The following is a 17,454-nucleotide window of genomic DNA, read 5'->3' as shown; positions in this document are numbered from 1 at the left end:
ACATGCTTGCACCAGTTCTCCCTGAGGAGGGGTTCGAAACCTGCATATGTCATCCAATAATTGAAGAATTTGAAAGGCTTGGGATAGGATTTGACATCACCAAAGATTTTCATTTTTGTCGGGGAGTGATCAATTTGAAAGCCTGCTGGCATGAAGATGGGGTTCACAATGTACCCCGCATTGAGCCAATCTTGATTGACCATGGTTTGGTCAATTTTTCTTAACACCATTCCATTTAACCATGTGAACGAGCAACTCGTGGATGACGTAACTTGAATTCCAAGATGAATGCAGGCCTGGATCGGGCCATCCATCTCTCGGTTCTCCAGTGTCCTCTTGCCACGACGTTCATCCACATTAAAACAGTCCCAAGAACAGGACTATATTAGAGGAAGTGAGATGTATCTTTCTGACCTCAGGGGTGCCTAAGAGTTCTTGGGGGAAGCTGTCCTCACTGCATCAAAAGTGATCAACAGATGCCCATCCGCAGCCATTGATTTTGAAGTTCCTGACAAAAAGTGGTATGGTGTCGAACCAAATTTCAGCAGACTAAAGCCACTTGGATGTAGAGCCTGTGCTCATGTGAAAGCAGGAAACTTAGAAACAAGAGCAGTCAAATGCATTTTTCTCGAATATCAAGATGGTATAAAGGGGTAATAATTATGGAACCAGGAATCACAAAAAATGATATTGAGTAGAGATGTAGTTTTTGATGAGGAAAATGATACGCTCGGATTTTGCACTATTTTAAGGTCATTATTTAGTCCGTGTTGAGTGTCAAATTGCATTACATGTCCTTAATTGCATATTTGTCTATTTTCGTATTTTGACATGTTTTGTGATAAATGTGCAAAATAGAGCCTAAAAAGATAGCAAAAAGTAGAAGATTGAAATCTGGAGTATTCAAGCCGTCCAACGGTCCGCTGCAACATAGCCAGCGACTGCTGGCCGCCAACGACCGTTGAACAGGTACCGGTCCGCTTTGGAAAAGTTAGGCTGAAAAGAGGAACACGCCCAGCGACTGCTCTCGGAGATCCAGTAGCTATGGGATGATTACCAGCGGCCGCTGAAACAAGTGCAACGACCGTTGTTCAAGAGACAGAAGCTACAGAACAATCTGCCAGCGACAACTGAACAAAGTGCAGCGGCCCACTGGAAAATGCGGTGCATAGAATTGACCTACTTTCTCCCCAAGATTTACCATACTATGCTGAATATCTGCCATATTTAGGTGCACGAAATTGTGAAGGCTATAAATACCCCCTCAAGCTTCATCAAAGAGATCTTTTTGCTGCATTATTTTCCAGATAGAATATTTTGAGAGTTCTTCCATTGTTCATCAAGTTCAAGGTGTTTGAAGAAGGACTCAAGAGAAGATCAAGGCTACAAGATTCAACCTTTGGATTTTATCAACTTAGTTCTTATGTTTTCTTTGTTTTCCCTACAAACTATGTTTTTACATTATTCAATTATGTGTAACTAAATTCACAGAATTCTAGGGATGTGTTAGTAGCGACTTTGTTTATACAATTCCTATTTATTTAATATCCGTTTTGTTCATTACTTCGCTTCTATTTTAAGTGTTGAAAAATTGCTTCACGTTTGAGTGACACATTCTGTGATGATCTATTGGCTTGCTACATACTCGTGAGAGGAGGTTGGCGAGTTAGAAGAGCTTAGTTTATGTTACAATTAGCTCACCTTAAAACGACATTGTTAATTGAGAGCGAGAACATTAGGAGTCTTAGGAGCTTTTAGGAGTTATTAATCTAGGATTGACAACCCTAGTGTCTATAATCCACGTTGTGCCGCATGGACAATATAGTTGCACCTCGTTCTAGTGAAGTATGAACTGTGCCAAGGTGTTGTAGTTGGAATTTGTATAACCATAATTGTGAAAGCATTTCACTGGAATTCCCTTATCTTATGTGACTTTTCTCTGTGTTCTTTATCTTCAATCATTATTTGCTTTTATTTTTACATCTTTTGTTTTCAAAATCGAAATCTTTTGTTTCTCCAAATAGTAGAAGAAGCCTAGTAGAAGGTAGACAATTTATGATCGTTTTCCTTGTGTTCGATATCTGGTACTGACTATTAGCTATACTTGATTTACTTTGTATACTTACGGATTTATTTAGTGCTGATGAAAATTGCATCAGAAAACATTCCCTATCATGAGTCGAGCTCAAGACCAAATACAACTAGATATGATGTTGAGGTGGAGCATGTGAGCAAGAGTATCTCAGATCATGCAGATGATTCACCAGACTTCACAACAACTGTCCATCAAGCTGAACAAATGAGTACTGAACATTCCTATAAGCTAGCCAGAGACAGACCAAGGAGGAATATGATGCATTTTTTATTAGCACTAAATAAACCTGCAAGTATACAGAGTATATATTGTATAGCTAAAGGTCAGTACCTGATATCGAACACATGGAAAACGATCATAGACTGACTGTTTACCTTCTACTAGGCTTATTCTACTATTTGGAGAAAACAAAGATTTTTTGTTTTTGAAAGTGAGATTTGTAAAAACAACGAAAGCAAATAACAGAAGCCGATAAATACACAGAGAATAACCAGATGAGATAAGAGAATTCCAGAGATTTGCTTTCACAGTTATGGTTTATACAAGTTTCAACTACAATACCCTAAATAGTTCATACTTTACTAGAATGCGTCACATTTTTGTTGTCCATGTGATACAAAGTGGATTACGAACACTAGGTCAGTTTTGTCGTTTCAATTAGAGAGAAGAGCAAGAGATAGAGAGGAAGTCCGAGAAGAGATCAAAGTTTTAGTTGATCAATTCACACTGAGTTTTGTGATCTCGAGTTCTCTGTTCTTCGTTGCGAGTAATCACTGTCATTTTCCTTTTTCTTTGTATCTTCACTCCCAAAATCAATATACCGAGAAGTACTTTTCCGTAGATGTAGACTTTTTACGTCGAACCATATAAAACCTTGCGTCTGATTCTTGTTCTTATTCTCGTTGCATCGCTATTGATCCATATTATTGGAGATCGGCCCACAGTATAAGGTAGAGACACTTATCGAATCTCAAAATCAATAAATTTTTATGGATGAACCAGAATTTAAAAAGAGAAATTTTGGAATATGGGTCTCAATTCGCTGACCTTTCGAAATGAGGGATTAAATTTGCTGACATTTCAGAATATAGGTTCAAGGCATGCGAATCTTTCGGAGTAAGGGTTTTATACATTTTTATAATTATGATCTTCATTTTTCTTATTATTTTCCTCCCAATAATTACAAATTGACTAAACTATCCTTTTAACTCTATTTCTCAAAAATTTCAATATGCTCCCTCCAACGATTCTGCGCTCTTACCGCTCCACTGAAAAATGAATCTGCTCTTTTTTGAATTTGAGAAAAATTAGCCACGTTAATTTCATTATTTAAAACTTAATAAAAAATATGTTTGTATAGAAGAGAAAACCACCAAAACTCTTCTTCCACTTTGGCGTGGAGTATGCATTATTACTTCCACATAAGCAATTTAGTGGTGACTGGTGTTTTCTTATCTCCATGAACATAACCTTGTAGTTATAAAGCAATAAAATTTAAATTCAAATTATTCTCATTAGAATTTCGAACCTCTGCACAGATTGGAGGAAATGAGCTAGGGCGAAGAGTGGAAGCGGAGGTGCTAAAGAGTGGAGGCGGAGGCGGTGAATTGGCGCCGGTGAATTGGAGGATGGAGGCGGATGCGGCGTGGAGTGTGATTCATTTTTCAATGGAGCGGTAAAGAGCGCACAACCGTTGGAGGGAGCTTATTGATATTTTTGAGAAATAGTTTAGTGAATTTGTATTATTAGGAGTAAAATAATAAGAAAAATGAAGATCATAATTATAAAAATATAGAAAACTAAAAAATTCGCGACCCTTATGAAATTTGTCATTTAAAAATAAACAGAAATAGGGAGTAGTTGTCAGTATTTCGTGAAAGAGGTGATGTGAATAGGTCCACTGACTGTCAAATTCTAGTGGGAGTGACAACCAAGCGAAGCAACCACCGTAATCTTCACACACCTGACCTCCCACATTTGGAGCCCTTCAAAAGCAATACTCTCTCTCATCTTTATAAAACCATGTGAATTGACTCTCCAACCACTGCTCACTGTCGGCCTCCTCAAATGTAGGCCCCATAAATCCCTTATTTCATCGGTTGCATGTTCCCTCCTCGCATCTGCAACGCTTCACATTCACGAATTTTGCATTAGAGTCTTCCAATTAACACGAATTTCTTCTTTTTATTGTGTGCTTAAGTTTTTTTTTCTTACTGTTAATCGCAGTATGGATTCCACTACTCCGCTCGGTTATGCTCTGTTTCAATTGACACCGACACGAACAAGGTACGCCTCTCCACATTCCACCCCCAATTATGTAAATTTCTGATACCAATTTCTCACTATTCTCATCAATGTGTTGAATGGGAACCTGTGAAGATGTGATCTCGTGATATTTGCTGGGAATAAGAGTGAGAAAATAGCATCAGGGTTGTTGGAGCCATTTCTCTGCCATTTGAAATCGGCTAAGGATCAAATTTCCAAAGGCGGATATTCGATTATGCTTAAGCCCATTTCCGCAGATGCTTCTCCATGGTTCACTAAGACCATTCTCGAAAGGTGTTCTGAGTTTATGTTGTGGTTTGCTTTGTTAGTCTCTCATGTTATGTTGTGTGTTTTACTAAATGGATTTTATTTTATTTTTTATATTAAGGTTTGTGAAGTTTGTTAGCACACCAGAGGTTCTTGAGAGAGTTGTGACTATTGAGAGAGAGATAAATCAGATTGAAAGATCAAATGAGCAAGTAAATGGACCACCAGGTACGACAAAAATGAATTGTGAGTTGAGGTTTTCTTTAGCTTTTAGTATGATTTTAGATCATAATGGATTAAATTAAATTTAGTAGTCAATCTCTTAGATCCCAGTAAACCCCTTATTGTCATGTGACTTGTAGCATCGAGTCTTGTAGATTATATTTTATAGTTTTGTATGCTCAAGATGTGTGTATCCGGAGAGAGATCGAGGTAAATGTACTGGATTAAATCAATCGATCTACACAAAATGGCTTTGTTTTGTGGTTGATCTGAACTATATACATTCACATACTTTATTTGTACATCTTTTTGTTTATCAAATTGTTTTATTTACCTGGTCTCTGAGTAGAAAGGGGAAATATCTGAAGAATCAGCTTAATTTTGCATGAATGTGGACAAGAGTGAAATATACATCAGGATGATCTTTAAATTTTTCCTTTATAATCAGATTTATACTCTCTCTTACTAAGGAAAGTGTCGAATATAGTCTTATAAATTTTACTAGTGGATATCTCTTAGTCATAGACTTTCAAAATGGAAGCATTTTGCATAGATTAATATGTAAATCAATTTCTATTATAACGTAAGTAAACAACAATTTTGTATTCGCAGGCACTCCTACGACTGATGGAGACTTCAGATTTTCAGTTACCCCATTTAAGGTGCATCATCCTCTGTAGCCTTCTAATCTTTCCCTTGTTGTATTCAGAATGTATTTTGTAGAACATGTATTGATGATACACCATTTAACCACATCTCCAGTCCAAATCTGAAACCAACGGTGATGATGATGGTGGAGAAGAAAATCCAAAGTAAATGCGTTATCTTAATTTATTTATTTCTTGAACGTACAATTTCTACCAGTTGTATATTAACAATTTCCGTGGGGTGTGTATAGGGTTCGTCTTCAACGTGTTCTGGAATCTCGGAAGGCAATGCTCAAGAAAGAGCAAGCAATGGCTTATGCACGTGCTTTAGTGGCAGGGTTTGAGATGGATTATATATATGATCTTGTCTCTTTCAGTGATGCTTTTGGAGCTCTCCGTTTAAGGTAGGATATATTCTGCGTGCATTTTGTAGGGTGGAGTTTTATGGTGGAGCCTTGTATTCTTGAGAAAAACCATACCCTCTCACATCATGATAGTTATTGTGGATTCTAGTTATGTCGTGAAATAATCTGGCAGTAAACCTCTATTTTCGTTATATTTCTCTCTCGATGATGTTTCGGATACTTTGTGGAAGTGAACCAGAGCGATTTAGAATGGATGTGGAAGTTCAGTTTAATGGATGACGTGTCTTGTCTAAAACTTGTGGCTCCCTTACATTGACAGATTCTCTCACTGCGACAGACTAACTAAGTTGATGTCATATTTTGGGTCATTTCCGATTTACTCATCTCAAGGCGGTGACATTACTTCTGCTGATTCAGGGAAGCGTGCATAAACTTCATGGAGCTCTGCAATAAGAAGAACAGTGATAAGATTTGGTTAGATGAAGTTGCAGCAATGCAAGCATCGTATTTGGGAATGTCTGGAGCTGTATACACTGGTGAAAGTAATGATTTATATCCTACTGGGCCAGCTAAGAGTTCAGCATCCGATAGTGGCGAAGGTATACTTTCTATACTTGCTCTTTTCTGTCAATAAACACTAGTTAAGAGGTGCAGAAACTAATAGAAAATAACTTTCACCCCCCAATAGCTTGAGCAATGTATTGATAGCAGTTGCACTTCTTTAGACAGACTATGTAAACTGTGAAATGAGCCTAAAATGATGATTGTGGAACACTAAAACATAGACATATGTGGAAATGTATGTAGGCATAGCAGAGAAAAGTAATAGGTATATTTCATTACTTCGTAAACCAAATATGTATAGTACAAGGGACTAAGCCTGAGTAGGACACATAACCGATGTGGGATACTTATTATATAACACTTCCCCTAAAGCTGAAGCTGGTACAGCTTTTGATAAATGTTTAGTGACAGCGGTGATAGTGGTAGCTGTGGTAGTAGTGACGGTTATAGTGGTAATAGCAACTGTAGCAGTGGTAGTGGTAGCAGCTGTAGGGTAATGGTAGCAGCTGTGGGGAAGTGGTAGTAGTAGAGCAGCCCCAAAACCTTATCAGAAGTACAAACCGAGCAAAGTTGGTAGCAGCGGCAACAAAACAAGGCTGTCGCGGCAGAGGTAGGCAGAACCGAACAAAGTCGATAGAGTAGTTGGGGGCCTAAGCAGATCAGTCAGAGTCATAGAACTGGCAAAGTAGTAGTAGCACCAGAAACAGAAAATCTAATTTTGGGCATAGTAATTTCCGGTAGAGTAGAGCAGCAAAACAGAACAATCGTAATTTCGGGCAGAGGTGGAGGGGAAGAGTAGTGGCGGACATAGCAGAAACCTTAATTTCTTTTTTTTTTACAGACTAAATTAGAGATGGATTCGAATCTGCTCTGATACCTTGTAGAGCAATAAAACATGAATATGTCGAAAAGTATATAGACAATAGTAGTAGGTATAGTTCATTACTTCATAAAGCACATATATATAGTACAAGACACTTAAGTCTGTCTAGGGCACATAACCGATGTGTGATGGCTATTCTACAACAATGGCATAACTTTATACACACCCATGCACTATTTACTATTTACTATTTACTATTTACATGGAGTACGATAATTTGCAAAAGACCATGTACCAACTAGTCAAGATTCGTGATGGTACCCACATTTGGAAAATCATATCAAGCCACATATTTATAATTTTATTAGTATTTCAAAGTGTTCAATTATCCAAGTTTTGATCCATTAAACGCTCTAACATGAGACTTCCTCGATTTAGAGTAGTAGAATATAGAAGTTAAACATTATGGAGTGAGATCTTTTTAATCTCTATCTGAGCATGGCTCAAACTTGAGAATTGTGTTATGATATCTGCTGAGAGAGAGAGAGAGTCTAAATTGTATATTATTCATTTTTTCTACATCTTATGGAGTAAGCAATACAAGTAATTTTTCTCAGATTTGGACCTTTTTTGCTATCTTGAAGTATGTATAACTGAAATGGCAATTCATTAACATAAGGCACAGAGAATGGTTTGCCGACAGAGTTTCATCTGCCACAGGAAGAAAGGACAGCTCAATCCCCGACTTGGCAAAACAATCATCCTCAATACATGCAGAATCCGATGTTTCAACGGCCCCGACCATATCCGGGGTATATCTTTCCTGGGATGCAGGTCCCTCCATCACACTATCCCAGCAATGTTTCGTCGTGGCCTGTCAATTTCCATGATTCAGGCATGTATCTTGATAGGGACATCAAAGATAACAAGGGATACAGGTCCTTTAATAAGAAAAAGGAAAAGAATGTCAACGGGGCTCGAAGGCACAGTACAAAAAGTGAAGGTGAAGAAATTGATCAATCAAGTTCTGGAAGTGATTCGAGCGACGAGAAAGACCATGAAGCAACTCTTTCTCCAAACGAACGGATTTATAACAAGAAGCATAGGAGAAAATCTTCAAGAAAAGTCGTTATTCGTAACATAAATTACATTGCTTCTGCCACGAAAGAAGAAAGTTGCATTGATTCAGATAGCTCTTCTTCTGATGAAGATGAATACGTTGATGCAGACTCCATTAAACAGCAGGTAGAGGCAGCTGTTGGGTCATTGAAGAAACAGCATAAGCCACCCTCCAAAAAGAATAAGGCCCGAGATGATAGCAAGAAAGCCAGCAGTAACCGGATAAGTCATTCTGAAGAAGAAAGTAAAGGGGGGAATTGGGATATTTTTCAAAACCTCCTCATGAAGGATCCAGACCCGAGTAACAACGCAAAAGGTCCGAGGGATATTCATCTTCAAGAAGAGCACTCAATTGGCAAGGGAAGTTCAGATGAGAAGCTAAACAAGCCAACACATGCAAGTGATGATTTTCTTCTGACTGAAATATCAAACAGAAACGGAGTTCAAGGATCCGATGTTAATTTCAAAGGTGGGGAGATTTTCCATGGAGCTACGAAGAGGAGTAAAGATGATGATTTGTTAATGCCATCAAGAGAAGGAGGATACGTCTCCCAAACTTCTCATTTTTTCACTGAATTGTCCATCATTAAGACCTCGAAAGAGGAAGACTGGATTATAGGTGGCAAAAGACAGATATCTTCACATCCACGTGGGAGTATAGATCATAGTAGTTTTTGCTCCACCACCCCTTTTCAAGATGGAGAAAATAAACGAGAAGTCATTTCAGATGATTCTTTCATTGTTCCGTCACGAACATTGGATGGCCCACTGCAACGTCAGCCAAAGGATGACACTTTCATGGTACCAGACATTGCCGGGTCTAATCAATCCGTGAATAGCACGCATGGTAAAGTTGAAGCTGGAAGTTTCTCTGAACCTGAAGACTTCTCAATGATGTTTGGACAAAATTCTGCTTCTCAGCAAGTTATGAATTATAGGTCTCCGAATATGGGTTATGGGGATAATATTTCACTGTATGAAACAGGTGGGATTCAGTCTAAAACTGAACCAAGCGTTAGCATTGATGTTACACCACTGCAAAATGATAAATCGAGCAATTCCAAGAATGGGAAGGAGCTGGGAAGGAAAGTGGCTGGAAAGGAACCAAAGTCTAAAGCTTTAAAGGGGTCACTGTCAAGGAGCAAATCCGACATTCCACTGAGGAGTAAGATATCAACAGCAGGAAGCACAAGAGGCAAATCTGATAAGGTATCGTTTTATAAGTAGATTTCTGCGTTTTTGTGGATTATAGGAATGTTTCATTTGTTTGGCACATTTCATAGGACTGATTTAATCCTGCAATATTAAATTATCATTGCATTAGGATTTAATAGCATAACAGCATGATAGTGTTGTAATCACTTGGTCTTGTTTCTGTTGAATCTAATTTCTTCCCTATTACTTTGATCTTAGGAAGAAGAGAAGAGGAAGAAAATGGAAGAATTATTGATTCAGCGTCAAAAGAGAATTGCTGAAAGAAGTGCTGCTAAGGGTATTACCCGTGAAATTCCAAAGAGGCATCCAATAGAGAGTAAGAAGAGTAATGAGAAGACCGCAACAGCTGAGAGTAAAACATCATGTAAACCAGTTATGAAGAGTTCCACCATCGATCGCTTATCTACTGCTCGTACAACAAGCAAGCACTCGTCTACTGAATCTAGAGTTGGTCAAAACCAAAAACCAACATCTAAGGCGAAGCCCACAATGGCGCCTTCCCTACTGAAAAAGACGAAGGCAACTCAGGAGCGACGGGACAAGATCAATGCTTCAGACAAGAAAACTGGTTCAAATCATTCAAGGAGTACTTCCACTGTTCAGGTAAAGGCTAGCGCAGGTGCCACTCCCATGATCGCGGATGAATCTAGAAGAGCTGAAGGGACTCAAGCTGAAAGGAAGGATAGCAATGAGGATTCTGGGAGGGATACCTTGTTACATACTATGACTTCAGTTGAGAAGAGAGAATTGGCTACACTTTTCACTACAGATGCTTCAGAAGAGAAAAACTCCATTCAGATCTTACCTAGCAAAGACAGGCCACTCCCTTTAAAACCTTCATCAATGCTAAAGGAACAGCAACTTAATGTTGATGATGTTCGTGTTGGGCTTGCACCTGAGATCGCAGTTCATCCTACAGCGGAAAATCATTTGAAGTCTGCTCTATCGAACAGTAATGAGAAAGGTACAGAGAAGAAAAAGCTCTCCTTCTCTCCCGAAATCTCAGTGATGAATATTATCTCAACTCCACCTTCTGATAGCGAAGCAAGTCCAGAACTAAACCATTCCAGAAAAAAATGGAATAATGGTGAAAGCTCTCCGAAAATCCCTAAGGGCTTCAGGAAGCTCATCTTCTTTGGTAAAAGAAGTTGATTCTTGAATGAATTTTACCCGAGAAGCCTCTACATAATGCGCCATTCAGATTCACGAGGTGCATCGTATGGTGTCAAGCGATGAAGGATGGGTTAATTTATCGTGAAGCAAACAATAAACCATTCAGCATGGTTTTGTATAGAGATCTCATTCCAACCATTTCCGGAGGCAAGAGTTCTCTTGTTGTTTCCCTTGTGTATCGATGATTTTGTTTCCTGAGTGTACTTGTTTGTTGTTTGATGGTTTCCTTTGTAACTGTGATGATGTAAGGTCATGTGTTATGGTTGTAATGCATATTTTCCCTCCATTGGTAATGTATCTAAATTTATCAAACTGCTTTTTTTATGGACAGGAACAAATCTATTTTCTTAGTATTTTTACTAGAAAGAGATCAATAGTAATGGTTTCCTATTACCCTCAATTCTAAGTTTGGATTTTATTATCACAATTCAAGTTAAAATTCATGCCTTCTTGGATTTTATTATCACAATTCAAGTTAAAATTCATGCCGATCCACATTTCCCTTTTGTTCATGACAAATTGAAGTTCGCTAAAGAGACTGTGTGTGCTTTTGTGCTAGGTCAAGCTTCTCAAACTCAGAGAATCCACTAGATCACGAGGTCTAGGAACTCGGAAGATCTCAGAAGTCTCAGTCGTCGGACACACAAACTCCGCGTTCAAAAACCTCAACCCGCTATACTATGAATTAGTACAGGGAAGCAGGGATCAATCCCTCGAAGATGGACGTGTAGGAAGGCATTTAAAAGACTCTGGAAAGATATTTGGCTGTCGCCACGCAAATTTGGGTTGAGGAAAACTATTACTAAACTTAGAAAAAAAAATAATACTAGACCTAGGAAACTGAAAACATCATGCAGGCATAGATCATATCCGTAACTTCAATTCCTCAAACAAATTTCCTTGACCTAGTAAACGACTACCTAATTAGGCTAAACAGAAGATAAACATGCAGTGGGGACCATTTTCCTAAAACAGCAAAGTACGGATCAAAAGCTGCAGATAACAAACTATGAATTTAACAAACAACGACCTGCATCTCATTACCTGATTTAAACGCGAACATGGAGAAAACAGAGTAAATAACTAGATTCAAACAGAACATACATATTCGGACGTCGGAAACGGACGATTAATCGGAAACCAACAGATCCACTTCTACTAGACGTAGTAAACAGAACACAGAAATGAAACATCAAACTCATGCACAATCAGACAACTCTGCTTCAGATCCACACGTCGGACGCTTAATCCACTCCGGATCCAAGCAATCCGAACCCAACTACGACCAAAATCAACTCCATAAACTCCGATTCAACAATTCCACTCCGATCAATCGACAATCCAACCACGATTCTACTCTAATTCAACAGATCAAGTGCGAAAAGCATCCATTCAAGTAAATAACTATAAACTTAGAAACAAACATCATCCATACTCGAAATCAACATCATCATAACGGAAAATAGAAATTGCATAGATAAGATCAACAGTAATTCGACAGTCAACAAGGCCGAGCTTCGAACGGCGAAGCTCGGTGAAATTCACAGCAGTAAACGAAATGAAAACAGTAAAATTGTATCTTCGCCCTTCGTGAGGACGGTGTTACGCAACAACCAAACTGAAAGTAAACCCCGAACCCCTCGAATTTCGAGACCCAAGTGTGTAGGAGTGTGCGTGAGCTGAGAGCACAAAGGGCCCAAAAGAAAAGTTCCGACCTCCTTTGAATTGCATGCTCTCTCCCTTATATAGATGCGGATGTGATCTTCTAGAAGCCTTCGCTGGAAATCTCTATCCTGCCCTTCAGCTTAACGATCTCCTCCGTCTGGTCATTTTTTCTTTATAATGCTCATTTTATCGCCGTATTTCCTTCGCCTTGTAAATATCCTCCTTTCTTCCTAGGCCTGGCGACACCTGCTACACACCTGGATTAAAAAGATGTGTTAGACCCCGTAAATGCACGAAATTAATCCTCTAACCAATGCATGAAATTAGCCTTATCACAAATACTCTCATTTTCCCATTTGAAATGTCTAAAAAGATAAGTTCCGTTTCTTAAAATGGAAAATTCACCCCAATATTCTATCCACTTTTTCTTTCTCTTTCTACTTTTTCTACCTATATCTTCCCTATAAAACAAACAAATAAATAATAACCTAAAAATTTAAATGTGGACAGTGAGAGCGGCGCCTCAATCTCTTCTTCTCTTCTTCGAACATTTTCTTCCTCTCTTCTATTCCCACTTTTCAATATCCAAAAAAAAGGATTAACCTTGGATGCAATATTAATAACAAAAAGCGTATGTGAACAGTTCCGACTAAAAAATGGTGTATCACTGTTCAAAAACGCAAAAATTGGGGGTTTTGGAGCATGGTTGGAGGTGATTTTTCCCTCAATCATAGTCTAATTTGAAGTGTGAGGTCCTCCAGTTGAGCGCCACCGCTCGCTGGCGCCGCCATCTCCACCTCCGCACCTTCGTAAAAGCTAGAATCAAATGGGTCCGCGATCCGTATCTCGACGCAGCCGTTGAGAGAGAAAAACACCTAAAATCCTTAGACCATCCACAACGGGTCTCGCCGGCGTCTCGCGTCTCGTCTCAGCGAGACGAGACCCCGGCGAGACGCGTTGCAGCCTCCATCTCGTCCCGTCTCGTCGCGCGTCTCGACTCGGCGAGCCACGAGACGAGCTGTCTCGCCACGCGCCTAGGCGACGTGGCGCAGCCCGGCGTCGTGCGTGACGCCCACTCGCCGGCCCGCGAGTGGGCGTCGTCACGTGCTGACGCAATAAATATTTTTTTTAAAAAAAAATTCAAATTTAAATAAATAAAAAAATTTTGTAACGGTATTATTACCGTTTTTTTGTTTTTTTTTTTATAATTTTTTGTTTTTTATTAAATTTTTTACTCTATAAATACTCCTAAACCCATCCTCATTTACACACAACTACACATCTATTCTTCCTATCATCTAAATTTTCTCTCAAATTTTCGCTGAAATTTTCATAACCCAACTCAAGATGTCCGGCGACGGCGAGGGCAACTATGGCGGCTCCGGCTCCGGCGGGTGGGATCTCAACTCATTCGGCGATTGGGAGAACATGATCAACACATTGGGCGGTGGAGGTTCGTCAACGCCGGGGACCCAGGGTTCGGCGACGCCGGGGGGGTACCAACCACCCAATTTTGACCTTGATGCATATGTTCGTCCCAACGTCCCGCGGTTTTCGCAGGGATTATCCCAGATCCGGGAGGATTTTCAAGTTGATCCCACGCCGGGAGTAGGCCGAGGCGGTGGAGGTGGGCGAGGCGGTGGAGGTGGCCGAGGCAGTGTACAACCCCAGACGGGCGAGGACGAGGAGGAAGAAGAGGAAGAGGATCTTGGCCGACATCCGTACAACAACCTCGAAACGATGGCGGTGTACAACGCCTGGATCACGGTCTCGTACGATCCCATCGTCGGGAATCAACAAACCCGGAAGTGTTTCTGGGAAAAGGTTGTCGAGGTCTACCACCAAATAAAGCCGAACCGCTCCCGCAAGCGCACAGTTAAAATGATCCGCTGTCACTTTGACCGAGTCGACCGACAGGTCAAAAAATTCTGCGGCATCTACTCGGCGGAAGAGGCGCGCTACCAAAGCGGCGCCACGTCCACCGACATTTTGACGTCCGCTTTGCGCGCCTACTACCAGGACGAGGGACATCAATTCAGATTTGTTGATGTTTGGCGCGCCGTCAAGGACGAGGAACGATGGGCCGGCGGTTTCCGCTCCAGCTCGGGCTCAAACTCGAAGCGCACGAAGCATACGGCGAGTGACCAATACTCGTCTAGTGCTGGTGCGTCTGGTGGTGACACTGCTGAAGGCATCAGCCAACATGATGCTGAATCCCAGGAGTTTGCGGGTACGGTCGGCGATGCAGGAGGATCCGCGAGTAGGCGCCGTCGGCCGCAAGGGACGAAGGCGGCGAAAGCGGCTAGAGCAAGGAAGGGCCGAGGCGAATCAAGCCAGTCGGCCTCAGGATCGGGCTCGCGAGGAGGCTCGGACACACTTATGGTGGCGTACATGACCGCCACAATGGCGGACACTTCCCGCTTCTCGCACTCCCAATACGCGGCCTGGTGGAACGGAATTGTGCATATGGCAGCACAACTTGGCCTTCCGACTCCCCCTCAACCTCGACCGCCTCCGGAGGATGATTAGCCCTTCCGATTAATTTTTTTTTATTTTGTGTGTTTTTTTATTTTGTGTGTTTTTTTTATTTTGTGTGTTTTTTTATTTTGTGTGTTTTTTTATTTTGTTTTAATTTTAATAAAGTGTGTTTGTTTAAATTGAATTGGGTTTTAAAAAAAAATTATAAATTAAATTGAATGAATAGTAATTAAGAGACGGTATAGAGACGGTTAAGAGACGGAGCGTTGCAGGTTCCGTCTCTTAGTTAAGAGATGGAGGCAAAAAGGACAGTGGGGCCCTCAAATAGTGCTCAAATAGTAGTTAAGAGACGGTATAGAGAGAGCGTTGCGGATGGCCTTACACTCCCTGAAAAATCTCATCCTCTCTCACCCATCCCAATCCCTACCCCTCTCAAACCCCCATCTCTCCCTCCCCACCACCGCCGACAAATTCATCCAGTCCTACCCCTTCATCTTCAAAATCTTCCTCCCGCCAAACAAAACCAACCCCTTCCCCCACGTCAAGCTCACCCCCAAAGCCCTCTCCATCCACTACGACGAGCTTCTGCACCTCAACATGTCGCGCTACCGCCACGACCTCGCCCAGAGACTCGCCAAGCTCCTCATGATCGCGCGAGGCGGAAGACTTCCGCTCCACTTAATCGATACGCTGAGCTACGATCTAGGATTGCCTCATGATTATCTACTCACATTGTTGCCTGAATTCCCCGATTATTTCCAGATCTCTGACTTAGGGTTTAGGGATTCGAATGGGGAAATCGTCTTCGGAATGGAGCTGGTTAATTGGAGAGACGATTTAGCACTTTCTGAAATGGAAAAGAGGCGGGATTGTGATTTGAATGGAATGCAGATTCGATGAAATTACCGAGAGGATTCGATTTGCAGAAAAGAGTACAGGAATGGGTGGAGCAACAATGGCAGAATTTACCGTACATTTCGCCATACGAGAACGCTTTCCATCTGTCTCCGAACAGCGATCATGCGGAGAGATGGATGGTAGGCGTGATCCACGAGCTCCTGAGCTTGCTGGTGACGAAGAAGACGGAGAGGGAGAATGTGTTCCGATTTGGGGAGTTTCTAGGGATTGGGCGGGTGCGGGTGAAGAAGGCGCTGGTGCATTTTACGGGGATCTTCTACGTGTCGAATAAGATCCAAATGCAGACGGTGGTGTTGAGGGAGGCGTATAGGAAGAAACTGATGGCGGAGAAGCATCCGTTAATGGCGATCAGGAATAGGTATATAAGTCTGATGGAGTTGGTTTTGAGAAGGGGAAGGCCGGTTAGAGGAGCAGCTGTTCGTCGGAGAGAGAGAGGGAGAACTTGCTTCAGAGTTGTAAGCAATAAGAAGGAGGATTGGAATCGATGGAGGAGAAGCGATGATGATGATGATGATTGATGAGTATTTTCCATCGAGACCATAAATTATGAACGTCCATTAAACAAGAGCAGTGCTCATGTAAGTTACATAGCATATCAATACTCATTATAACCAAATTTATATGATGTGTTTATCAATCTAAATTTTTAAGTATAAATTACCAATTTAATGTATGAATATACTCCCTCCAACTCAATTTAGTTAAATCGTATTCCTTTTTGGTATGCCCAAACTTAGTTAGTCAAAACATAAAATATCCAACCATTCTTATTTTATTCTCTCTTCTATTTGTTGGCTTGCATTCCAATAACCTTATCTTTTCCAAAATATCAAATATGCATCCCCTCCTCTCCTCTACGTTAGATAACACCAAAGAGGGTGGTGTTTCTTTTTGTTAACTTTTGAGATCGAAATTCAATTGAGTTTGACAGATTGATAGTTTGCGAATGAAAGAGAGATCACAAGATGAAAGCAGAAGTATAATCTTCATTAGGAGAGAGAGATCGGATATGTAGACAAGAATATGGTTTCAAAACAGAAATTGAAAATCCCTCTTACTTAGAGCATCCACAATGGTTATAGCCCAGCAATAGCCCAGCCATAACCCAGCCACAAACTCCTCCTGCCACATCATCAATACTAAAAATCCTCCTGCCACATCATAAATAGCCCAGCCATAGCCTGCCATATCATAAATAGCCCACCCATAGCCTGCCATATCATAAATAGCCCAGCCACATCAATAGCCACATCACTAATAACACAATATACGGAATTTAGGGTTTAGAAGACATATACGAGAAACATTAATAATACTTAATTTTTTAAAAAAGTACAATAAATTAAAAAAAGTACATTAATAAAAAAAATTACATTCATAATCGAAAAAGTACATTGCTTAAAAAAATCACACGTCGGCTCCCTCGCCTCCGTCGTCGCCACCGCCACCGCCGCCTCCGCTGCCACCGCCGCTGCCGCCTCCACGCAGATCGTCATTCATGCTCTCGAGCAATGTGAAGAGAAATCTCTTCTCCTGGGGGTTCGTCGCCGCTCGCCATTCGGCTAACGTCTTCACCATCATCTGGCGCGTTTGTTGACACGCGAAGTACTTGAGATCCTCTGTAGACTGGCGGTCAAA

At 40.8% G+C, this 17,454-nt stretch overlaps 1 protein-coding gene and 1 pseudogene across 2 annotated transcripts; both read left to right on the top strand.

Annotated features, from left to right (window-relative positions):
* Nucleotides 1-4,003: 4,003 nt before the first annotated feature.
* Nucleotides 4,004-11,067, top strand: LOC121786568 (COP1-interacting protein 7-like). Of its 2 annotated transcripts, XM_042185211.1 has the most exons (10): nucleotides 4,004-4,164; nucleotides 4,322-4,381; nucleotides 4,475-4,654; nucleotides 4,749-4,855; nucleotides 5,462-5,511; nucleotides 5,612-5,661; nucleotides 5,748-5,900; nucleotides 6,279-6,460; nucleotides 7,928-9,576; nucleotides 9,781-11,067. In XM_042185211.1, the coding sequence occupies exons 2-10, from the start codon at nucleotides 4,323-4,325 to the stop codon at nucleotides 10,732-10,734; spliced, it is 3,384 nt and encodes a 1,127-aa protein (XP_042041145.1). In that variant the 5' UTR covers nucleotides 4,004-4,164; nucleotide 4,322; the 3' UTR covers nucleotides 10,735-11,067. The 2 variants fall into 2 exon arrangements, with proteins under 2 accessions (XP_042041145.1, XP_042041144.1); XM_042185210.1 differs by lacking the exon at nucleotides 4,004-4,164 and having other exon boundaries at nucleotides 4,195-4,381.
* Nucleotides 11,068-15,270: 4,203 nt separating this feature from the next.
* LOC121786737 lies at nucleotides 15,271-16,495 on the top strand (annotated as a pseudogene).
* The last annotated feature ends 959 nt before the right edge of the window (nucleotides 16,496-17,454 follow it).

Source organism: Salvia splendens, chromosome 22, assembly GCF_004379255.2.
Source record: "Salvia splendens isolate huo1 chromosome 22, SspV2, whole genome shotgun sequence".
Lineage (NCBI taxonomy): Eukaryota > Viridiplantae > Streptophyta > Magnoliopsida > Lamiales > Lamiaceae > Salvia > Salvia splendens.
This window is presented reverse-complemented; position numbering and strand designations above follow the sequence as displayed.

Excerpts from the sequence above, each read along its gene's own strand:
- LOC121786568 (XM_042185211.1), top strand. The coding sequence starts at position 4,323 with ATGGATTCCACTACTCCGCTCGGTTATGCTCTGTTTCAATTGACACCG. Across the intron at positions 4,856-5,461 it reads GCAAGTAAATGGACCACCAG|GCACTCCTACGACTGATGGA; the intron begins GTACGACAAAAA and ends TTGTATTCGCAG. Across the intron at positions 6,461-7,927 it reads AGCATCCGATAGTGGCGAAG|GCACAGAGAATGGTTTGCCG; the intron begins GTATACTTTCTA and ends CATTAACATAAG.